Source organism: Centruroides vittatus, unplaced genomic scaffold (assembly GCF_030686945.1).
Source record: "Centruroides vittatus isolate TY-2023 unplaced genomic scaffold, ASM3068694v2 contig_273, whole genome shotgun sequence".
Taxonomy (NCBI): domain Eukaryota; kingdom Metazoa; phylum Arthropoda; class Arachnida; order Scorpiones; family Buthidae; genus Centruroides; species Centruroides vittatus.
The window spans coordinates 512,335-524,014 of NW_027121739.1; the positions used below are offsets into that span (position 1 = coordinate 512,335).

The window sequence follows — 11,680 nt, forward strand, 5'->3', positions numbered from 1 at the left end:
TCTCATCACGTAGGAGATATAACAGCCCCGTTATTAAGAGTTATACCCGTTATGGGCACGAAAGAAGATCAGATAGTCAAAGTTTATTCCAAACCTTTGTATTTTCCTATTAGGAAAAATTTTATCGAAACAATCGAAATCGAACTGAGATCTGCGAGCGGAAAAGAGATAGTCTTTTTCGGAGGAAAAACAATATTAATTTTATCTTTTAAACAGTTATAAATACCTGTTAGTTTAATATCTAGCATTAGTTTGTCTTTAAGAAGTGCAAAATGAAGCTCGATCCAAAAGCTTGTATAAATTACTACTGTAATCAAGCAGGAGGTACGTTATGGACTCCCGATTTATATTTGAGGCAACATTTGACGGGACGAGGTTATTTTGCGGGGCCTCAAATTCAGCGAGGGTATGGATTCTTCAGTGATCTTTTTAGAAAATCAGTACCGATTCTGGGCCGAATCGGATCGTATCTGGGGCGCAAAGCATTAAATTTTGCGTCGGGTGTTGGATCAGACCTAATTGCGGGGAAATCATTTAAAGAATCGGCAAAATCGCATCTAAAGGATATTGGCTCTGAAATTAAAGATGATGTAGTTAAAAAAGTGCAAGGCGGATCGGGTATAAAACGAAAGCGACCGAAGAGACTGAAGCAGACGCAGAATAAAAGACGGAAAGTACACGATATATTTTCGGAATAAGAAAAATGGACCCGAATTCCTGCCCCTGCACCAAAAGCGAGCTCGACTTATTTAGCACCGTTTCGACGCAACTGGCCATCGACAATACTACAGAAGTTATTGTTCATCCCGTAGCAACAATATCGGATAGCCGTGCCCCGATAGAATTTTACATATCCGGTTCTGGCGAAAATTATATCGACTTGCATTCGATTTATCTCCACGTTCAAGCAAAAATTATTAAAAACGACGGAACGGACGTTTCTGCCGAAGAAAAGGTCGCACCTGTTAATTATTTTTTAAATAGTTTATTTTCTCAATGCAGCGTGTTTTTAAATGATAAACAAATAATTTCGCAGACTAATTACTGCTACCGATCTATTTTAGAAGCATTATTATTTTATTCAAAAGATGCGCAGGAAACTTTTTTAACGAGCGCATTATTTTATAAAGATACTGCGCAATATATGGACTCGTTAGACGATAATAATGAAGGATTGGCTAAAAGATTTAATATTGCTAAACAAAGTAAATTAATAGATTTAATCGGAAGGCTTCATATCGATTTGTCTAATCAACCTAAATTGTTAATTAATAACGTTGATTTAAGAATTAAATTAGAAAGATCTAAAGACGATTTTGCTCTAATGTCTACCAGCAATAATTATAAAATAATTATAAAAAACGCGTCTTTAAAAATTAATAAAGTAGACGTTAGTTCGTCTGTTCAAATTGGAATAGAAAAAGCGCTGCAAACAGGCATCATAAAAATGCCGTTTCGAAGAACGGATGTAAAAGTTTTTACCCTAAGTAGCGGAATACAATCTACTAATATCTCAAACGCCGTAATCGGCCAGCTGCCTTACAGAATGACTATCGGACTAGTTTCTAATACCGCATTTAATGGAAATGTAAAATATAATCCTTTCAATTTTAAAAATTACAATTTAAATTATATATGTTTATTAAAAGACAACCAAATGTTTCCGCCGCAACCATATTCTCCGAATTATGGAGGAGACGCCTATGGAAGGAATTTTATATCATTATTCGAAGATATAGGATGTATTAATCACCATAAATATACTAACATATCTTACAAAGAGTATAAAGACGGATATACTCTCTACAGTTTCGACTTAACACAGGATCGAGCCGCCTCCGAATCACATAAGAGTATAAATCAAATAGGAAACATCTCAATCGAATTTAAGTTCGCAACGGCATTACTAGAAACTGTAAACGTTATTTGTTTACTCGAATACAATAATACTCTAGAAATCGATGCTTCGAGGACTGTTTTTGTCGATTACTAATGAACACCATCACGCTGTGGAGGCTCGCATCCAGCGATCCGAAAATAAGAGAAACTTTTGGAGGAGTTTTTGCATCGGATGATTTACCTGTTTGCATCGCTAAGTATAAATCGTATATAATTAACTTAGACGAAAGAAATAAACCCGGAACTCACTGGATATCGGTATTCTTTGACGGAAAAATCTGTTTTTACTACGATAGTTATGGGATTAAGCCATCGAAACAGAATATAATAAATTTTATAACACGCAATTCTAAAACTTGTTGCTGGAATAATAACGTTCATCAGAGTTTATATTCGACGAATTGCGGCTATTTTTGTTTGTATTTTCTATATAAAATGAATAGAAACCAATGTTTAAACGAATTAAGTAAAACGGATAAAGTCTATAACGACGAATTTGTACAAAACTTTGTTAAACACCGTTTGTATTTAGCGCGCCCACTTACTGTAACGTATAACCAATGCTGTAATTCAATGAAAAATAATAAAAGCATTTAAAGTGTAAAAAAATTGCTTTATTTTTTCAAAAATAAATTACAGGTGGGGGTATTGCCATATATCTGTAAATAAAAAAACCCGAAATTAAAAAATAAATATAATATTATTTACCGATTTTTATATAAGAATAAAATATATTTACTGTGTTTAAACATGTATGTCTTATACGAAAAAACATCGCACAGAGGACAATGAGCAATAAAACGGGTATGGTCCGTACAGATGTTTAATAGCGAGGCACCATCCTGCGGCCGACGACATTCGTGCGGATAACCCATCCTGTGAATACTACACACCGTTTCTTTCGTCCGTTTTTTGGGAGGAGGGCAGTTGTGAGGGTATTTTTTTAGATGGTTCGGGCATGGAACCCTTATGTCGGAAGATTTCGGCACGCCGAAATCTTCTAGATCGAAGTATGGTATATACACGTTATAAATTTCACTCGTTAAATCTAAAAAATTTTTTTCAATTTTCCCTCCCTTATAATAAAAAATTTTATATTTTAAAAATAAATCATATAAAATTCGACAAACATTTTCACTTTTCTCCCACTCACCAAAAGGCCCTTCTTCGTATGCTAAATAAAGACCGTGTAAATGGTTGCCGAATCTTACATTTTTTTGATTAGAAAAATTTAACCACTCGAAAACAATATTTTCATTATAAAAATTAATTATATCGAATTCGTTCCAATTGCACGCCACATACCCGACCTGACGACATAAGGTATCGAATGCGAGACCCATATCCTTGATTGTAAATACCTCAAAATCTATAATTACTCCTATATTACATTTCTCCTCCTCCCTCGTATAGAAACGGTGTGGATGCATAGTCATCCACGCAGGATGTGAATCTATCCAGTCGTAATCTAATTTATATAAATATATATTATATAAAGAATAAAGAAAACCTTGTTTTTATTTTAGTACTCACATTTAAAATCGCAAGATCCATCGCGGACTGCAGGTATAGCAGAATTTACATTATCTAAAATATTTCTTTTTTTAAAAAAATATATTAATTAAATGTAGATATATATATAAAAATATACTTACAAGCCATCTTCTAGCTGGATGTTTCGAGTTTGATAGAAACTTCTGAGTTCCGAGCGGTATTTATACAAAATTCGAGGGTATAAAAAACTTTCTAGCAACCGAGATCGTTTTCCTTAAACTTTCTAGAGACGTGGAAAATAAATTAGAGGTTTATAATCTATGCCGACGGGTTGCTGAAGGGGTTATGAATGGCACAGTTAGATTATTTTCGCTGTCGACACGACGCAGTTTCCCGGTCAAAAATAAATTACGAAATTAGTTTGTCACTTTTTCCGCGTCAGAAATTAGATTTTTCTGGGACAAAAATTCGCCAAAAGCCTTTCCTAGTCAAAAATAAATTACGAAATTAGCTCGTCGACACTTTTCCCGATCAAAAATAAATTTTTCTGGGACAAAAATTCGCCAAAAGCCTTTCCTAGTCAAAAATAAATTATGAAATTAGCTCGTCGACACTTTTCCTGATCAAAAATAAATTTTTCTAGGACAAAAATTCGCCAAAAGCCTTTCCTAGTCAAAAATAAATTACGAAATTAGCTCGTCGACACTTTTCCCGATCAAAAATAAATTTTTCTGGGACAAAAATTCGCCAAAAGCCTTACGAAATTAGTTTGTCGACACAGTTTCGCTTTTTCCGGGGCTAAAGGGTTTACTAAATTAGATTTTTTTTAGGACAAAAGCCTTACGAAATTAGTTCTGCGACACAGTTTCCTGATAGACAGCAGTCGACTTTCCAGTTCTAACCGGTACAATCCGGTTAGATTAACTGCTATATATACTAGGACCAAGAGACTGTCCGACACATCTTGTCTACTACAAGTATCTCCAATACAACTAAGAAAACATGTCGTCAGATGCTGGTAAGAATTTATTATTTTTTATTATTTTAAAAATATTTTTATTAAATAGTATGTAATTTTAAATTTAGAAAATGAATTTGATTTTACCGTGAAACAGAGCGTCGGTAAAAAGAGGGGTCCGAAACCTAAAATTACTGAAGAACAGGAGTCGAAAAAGCAAAAATTTGACTTAGACCTAAGCGTACATAATACTAAAACTTTGAAAATTCGGCCATTTAAAATTAAAATATGTGAAAATCAAGTAATGGAGGTTACGGAATTTCAGTCTACTGCATATGTTTCTCTGACAAGAACGAAAGGAAACTATCCGTCTAACAAATACAATATTAATGTTAAGGATTTTAAATTATATAAGAAGGCTTTCGATGCAATGGGCGAACATTTAGACGAAAATGTTTAATTTTATATTAAGAAAGAAAGCTTTTAGAGGATATGCGAAAACATATAGAGCGTTTATTGCAGAAAATGTTGATCCCGCAGTCTTTTTTGAAAAAATAACGCCGACTGTTTATAATATTTTAGCTAGCGATAATTTTGTGTGTAGAAGAAAATTTTTGATAAATTTAAAAACTAAATTTTTAAAATATTTAGAAGACGATATTGCAGAATATCAAGATGTGTATTTTTCCAGCCGTGTTGAGCATATTTTATCCTCGTATATGATTAACGATAAATTAACTAATGCTTTCGATACGATTCTAAATTATATCGACGAATTTATTAAGTATGGATCGGGATGGATACTAAATGAAATTATATTCATAGATATTAATATTGGCATATATAAAAATGAAAGCGGTGGCTGCGGAAATATTATTCTTCCTAAATCTTTAGTTAATAAGCGTTGTGTATTAAATATAAAATGTTCGGACAATCAATGTTTTCTATATTGTATAATTGCACATTTGTATCCCGCAACCGGTAGTAACAGAAATTCTGTATATTTATATAGAAAATATTTAAAATATTTAAATACAAATCGTTTAAAATTTCCTGTAATCGTGAAAAATATTCCTATATTTGAAAAAAATAATTGTCTGACTATTAATGTTTATGGCTACGAAAAGAAATTAATTTATCCTATCTATATAAGCAAATTTCAATTTGAAAAAGAGATAAATTTATTGCTATATAAGTCGCACTATTTCTTGATAAGGAACTTCAATAGATTAATGTCTGATAAATTTTTACCTAGAAAATACTGTAAAAAATGTCTAAACGGATTCGAAAGAGAGTGTACTTTAAATGATCACGTTAAATTTTGTTCTAATCATAAATATCAAAAAGTATCAACCCCAAAAGGTGAGAATGCGATTGTAAAATTCCGGTCGATAGAAAAGGAATTATTCTTTCCCATAGCGTGTTTTTGCGACTTTGAGTCAATTTTGGAAGAGGTTTCTTCCGATGAAATAGATCCGAGTGTTAGTTTTACTAAAAATATCCAAATTCATAAACCTATATGTTATTCTATTATAATTATCGAAAACGAAGATAAGATAATATATAGCAATTTTTATTTGGGTGATAACGCCGTTAATAATTTTCTAATCGATATCCAAAACCAGCTAAGTAATTTATTAGATATAATAAATCGCAACGTCGAAATTAATTTAAATAGTATTTCTAATATTTCAAAAGATATATGCCATATTTGTAAGGAAAAATTTAATGATGATGATCTGCGCGTATTGGATCACAATCACCAGACAGGTGATATCCGCGGATACGCCCACAATCGATGCAATTTGAATTATCGATTAAAAACATTTATCCCGATTATACTTCATAATTTTTCAGGTTATGATTCGCATTTAATTTTTAAAAATATTCCTTCCAAATTATTTTCGAAAATTAAAATTATTCCCATAAATTCCGAAAAATTTACAACATTTTCATTAGATTATTATAAATTCATTGACAGTTTCCAGTTTTTAAATTCTAGCCTCGCTGTTTTAACCGAGAACTTAAAAAATGCGAATTATAATTTCCCAATTTTTAATCGTTTTTTTCGTCGCTGTACATATAGAGAATTATTATTAAGAAAGGGAATTTTTCCATATTCCTATTTTAAAAATAAGCGAATATTAGACGAAAAACAATTGCCTCCTAAAAAATGTTTTTATAACGAGTTATCGCAAGAAAATATTAGCGACGAAGATTACGATCACGCCCAATTAGTTTGGGAAAAATTTAACTGTAAAACTTTTAAAGACTATTTAAAATTATACCAATATGTCGATACTATATTATTGGCGGATATATTCCAGAATTTCAGAAAATTAAGTTTAATGTATTATAATTTAGATCCCGTATATTTTATAACTGCACCTGATTTAACATGGAATTGCGGTTTAAAAATGACAAAAATCCAATTAGAATTATTCACTGACATCGAAAAGTATCAATTTATCGAACAAGCCATGCGAGGAGGAATTAGTTTGGCAGGGAAAAGATTTGCGCGAGCTAATAATCCGCTAATACCGCAAACATACGATAAAAATCTGCCTCATAATTATATTCTGTCGATAGACGCAAATAATCTTTACGGGTTTGTGATGAGCGCATACTTACCCGTAAATAATTTTAGATGGCTACACGAAGACGAAATAGACGCTTTAGACATACCTAATATATCAGATAAAAGTAGCATAGGATATATCTTAGAAGTCGATTTAAAATATCCCGAAACTCTTCATGATAGACACGATGACTTACCGCTTGCCCCAGAGCATATTTCGATCCCGTACGATTTATTATCTAATTATCAAAAAACAGTATTAAAAAAATTAAATTTAAAGTATGTCAATACTAATAAAAAATTAACTCCTACTCTTTTCGATAAAACAAACTATGTAGTTCATTATAGAAATTTAAAATTTTATCTAGAAGAGGGATTGATAATAACTAAAATTCATAGAGTATTAGCGTTTTGTCAAAGTCCATGGCTTAGAAAATATATTCATTTTAATAATAAAAAAAGACAAGAATCAACTAATGATTTCGACAAATCATTTTTTAAATTAATGAATAATAGTTTTTTCGGAAAAACCTGTCAAAATGTAAGAAAGCGTATTAATTTAAAAGCGGCTACAACATTAAATCAATATCGTAGATATCTGTCTAAGCCGTCCGTAGAAAAGTTTCAAATTATAAATGACAATCTCACAATTTTTAAATTGAAAAAACTTAATTTAATTTTGGATAAACCAATTTATATAGGTTTTTGCGTATTAGAGTTGAGTAAATTGCATATTTACCAAACATTTTATAAAATATTTAAAAATAGATATGGCGAAAACGTACGCTTATTATATACAGACACAGATTCCCTGACACTTCAAATTTTTACAAACGACGTATACGAAGATTTCAAATCATTTCCCGATATTTTTGATTTCAGTAATTATCCTAAAACTCACAAATTATATAACGAAACGAACAAAAACAAACTGGGTTATTTTAAAGACGAAACTCAGTCGAAACCAATAATCGAATTTTGCTCGCTAAAACCGAAAATGTATTCTTATATTTTCGATAAACAAAATAAAAAAACTGCTAAAGGTATTAAAAAATCTGTTATAAAAACATTTAATCACGATAAATATAAAGAAGTATTATTTAATACAGAACTATTAAGACACAGGCAATACGGAATTAAAAGCAAAAATCATGAGGTAACAACATATCTCCAAAATAAAATTTCCCTTTCCCCCTTTTACGATAAAAAATTTATTTTAGATAATGGAATAGACGTGTTATCATTTGGTCACTATAGTTTCTACTTTTAATTTGCAGATCTACCATCACCGCAATATGGGTTCTTAATAATATATAAAAGAAAATATACTTATGTAATACACCGCTTTAGTAGTAAAACTTATTCCTGTTTAAAACAGGCGTGTATTAAAGCGGCCTCGTTGAAAATGTTAAATAATAAATCATATAGATGTAAATTTTTTGTAATAGACGATAAGATAACTTTACCTGTTTTCGATAAATATTTTATAAAATGCGAATGTATGGAATGTAATATTAAATAAATATTTTATTTTTCTAGAAATTATATATTTTAAAAAACTAAACAAAAATGTAAAACTTCCAAAACGGATGTCTAGCGGAGCAGCAGGATATGATATTTTCTGTGCTGATGGGTTTCAAATAAATCCAAATGAACAAAAATTAGTTTTTATCGATCTAGCTGTTGAAATGCCACAAAACTGTTATGGCCGCATTGCTCCAAAATCTTCTTTGTCTTTGAAGAAAATTATAGTAAACGGTGGAGTTATCGATTCCGACTATCGAGGAAATATCGGAGTTCTGTTATATAATTTCGGATCAGAAATTATTGTGTTTGAACCTGGAGCAGCTATTGCACAATTAATTTTTGAAAGAATCTTGCATCCTATGTTTTTAGAAACAAATTCATTGAACGGTACTGACAGAGATGAAAAAGGCTTTGGAGAATGCACCGATATTGTTTTTTCTCAAAGTTTTGAAGATTGTGACGATATTGTTTTTTCTCAAAGATTGTAATCGGGTTAAATCATGTACTCTATATTAATGTACTCTATATTAATGTACTCAAGTAATGTAATTAAATAAACAATGTTTATTTATTTCTTTGTAGTTAATGAACCATCCCCCATCGACTGGGAAGCTTTCTCATCATCGCCTATCGATGAGAAAACGATAACACAATTTCAAAATTTCGTACACTGGGGAACAATCAGCAAACGACGCGATCTATCTCATAAGTTTATTTCGGATTATGCGGATAGATTAAATTGGGAACACATATGGAAAAATTACAAATTTCCTACCACGTTTATTACGTCGCATCTTGATTATGCAAAATGGGATTTAATTTGCGAATATCAGCAATTAGACGACGTTTTCCTTACAAATTTTTCAAATCATCTTGATTGGAATAAAGTCGCCGAATTCCAATCTCTTTCAAAAGAATTTATTATCGCCTTCGTACATAAATTTGATATTAAAAAAATTTTAAAACACCAAAAATTAAGTACATCGACTTTACGTCAAATACGAAACCATCTCAATTGGATTTTTGTTTCTCGCTATCAAACCCTTGACGAAGAATTTATTAACGAATTCCAAACTAAACTTTCTTGGTGTTATCTTATTAAATATCAAAATTTACGCAAGGAATACATTGTTAGCAATCGCGAAAATTTATTCTTGTACTTAATGTCAGAAATGTGTCTTTGTTTAGACAAACTGAAAGAAAAATTGTAAACGTTTTGTAAAAATAAAAATCTTTCAAAATAATTCCAGTGTTATATTATTTCAAATCACACTCACTTCGTAATATAACGCGCGCAGAAATTTTATCGAACGGTAAGCGATCTAAAAATTATATCGACGTCGAAAAATTATTATCAACTAATTTTGTGATTCGTGCTACTCATACATGTTATCGTACGAGAAAATTTTGTGATTCGTGCTACTCATACATGTTATCGTACGGGAAAGTTTTGTGATTCGTGCTACTCATACATGTTATCCTATGGGATTTAAAATTTTTGTGATTCGTGCTACTCATACATGTTATCATACCTATTTCACTTTTCATTGCAAACATCAAAACCGCCAATTCTTCATCGTGGCTATAAGACTTGCAATTATTTATTTGATTATAGAAAATTGTAAACTGAGGAACAACTTATACAGATCTATAATTTGAAGGAACAAAAACAGACGGGATGGAATGTATTTCGGAACATAAAAATGTATTGCAGCAAAAAATATTCATAAATGCAAGAATATTCTGCTTTTTACAAATATAAGATATTTAAAACTTATTGAATAGTACATTTTTTTTATTTTTGAAAAATTTATAGTTTTTCACACTGAAAATTAAATAGTGTTATGAGCTATAAAAATATTGTAGTACTGAAATAAAATACAGCGCATTCACACTATTTCTGCTTGTTTTATTTCATAACTATTTTGTGCACTGTGTTGAAACATCGAGTTTTCATTTTGTAACTTACTTCTTTATTCTTATGCATGGTTATCCAATATTCAGTACGGAACTTTATATTTCGACATCCAAAGAAGCAGAAACGCTAAAACTATGAGGTAAGTAAAGTATCACTGAGTGATATTAAGTCTTTAAGGTAAGATTCTTATCACCACGAATGATTTATATTATCTACAAATCCACTTAGATCAAAAGGTGACAGTCGACAAGAAAGTACAAAGGCCGGGCACATTGGCTTTCAGAATGAAAGTCAGAAAGAAACTGTTGCAGTATTTTCTTGTAACAGCAGTAAATGATGGTGATTTTATAAATGAAAGAAGGCAGTTTACTTTTATTCGGCTGTCAGCTCACTGACGTCACTGTCGGATATGTAAATAACATAAAATAGATGAGTTATACGTTGATAAAATTATTATTACGTAAGAGACTTCAAATGTAAAGCATTCATATGTTGCACATTAAATATAAAATGTGTATATCTTCAGTCATTCAGTATGGAACTGTAGATACTAATATAAGAAATTGTATATTTTGAAATGTTGCAAAAATTTGTTGTTACATAATTTCACAAAGTTTTTGTGTTTTTTCATATTTTAAATGTTGAAAAAATAATTCTTATAGAATTTCACAAATGATTTTATTTTTCTTACTGTAGTAAATATATGACAATTTTTTATGTTTGAAAGGTCAGACAATTTTTATGTAACCTATTTAAAGAAATAAAAGATTTCGCGAAATTTATGACGAAATATTTCTGGAACATTTCAGATACAAACAATTACCTATATGTAATTTCTTACAAAAACAAAATATCTCGTGAAATTCTATGGAATGATTTCCTTCACTATTTAAAGTATGAACAATTTTCGTATATCTGCTTGTACATGCTAGGAAAACATTCTTACATTCTAGAATGGCAATTTTTCATTTATCGTATATAAAGAGTTATCATTTATTTATTTATTTTTTTTAAACACCGAAAATTTCCAGAAATTTATAAAGAAAAATTGTTAACATTTCAACTATAAATAATTCGTACGTATACACTTATTTCAAAAAATAATAATAATAATAATTCACTTTTAGCAATATATTTATTATCATGTTTCACAGTGCTAGTTAGTTTTCGTACACGGGAATGAAAGGTTCTGTACCGCAATATCTTGTTTTTGAAAAATTAATATGAAACACCCTTTGGGTCCAGGGCCTCCTTTACCTAAGAATCGCTCTCGTTAAAGTTGGGTCTTTTCTAGAAAAAAATAAAT

At 30.5% G+C, this 11,680-nt stretch overlaps 1 protein-coding gene and 1 long non-coding RNA gene across 2 annotated transcripts; one reads left to right on the forward strand and one right to left on the reverse strand.

Moving 5' to 3' along the window:
• The first annotated feature begins 703 nt into the window (after positions 1-703).
• LOC136971907 (uncharacterized protein F54H12.2-like) lies at positions 704-1,993 on the forward strand. The gene has a single exon (XM_067266431.1). It carries the CDS (start codon positions 704-706, stop codon positions 1,991-1,993), a length of 1,290 nt encoding a protein of 429 aa, XP_067122532.1.
• A 1,204-nt stretch (positions 1,994-3,197) lies between these two features.
• LOC136971930 (uncharacterized) lies at positions 3,198-3,571 on the reverse strand. The gene is made up of 3 exons (XR_010880242.1): positions 3,555-3,571; positions 3,433-3,486; positions 3,198-3,367 (listed from the first exon to the last, which is right to left on the reverse strand). It is a non-coding gene; the product is annotated as an uncharacterized lncRNA (long non-coding RNA).
• Positions 3,572-11,680: the final 8,109 nt, after the last annotated feature.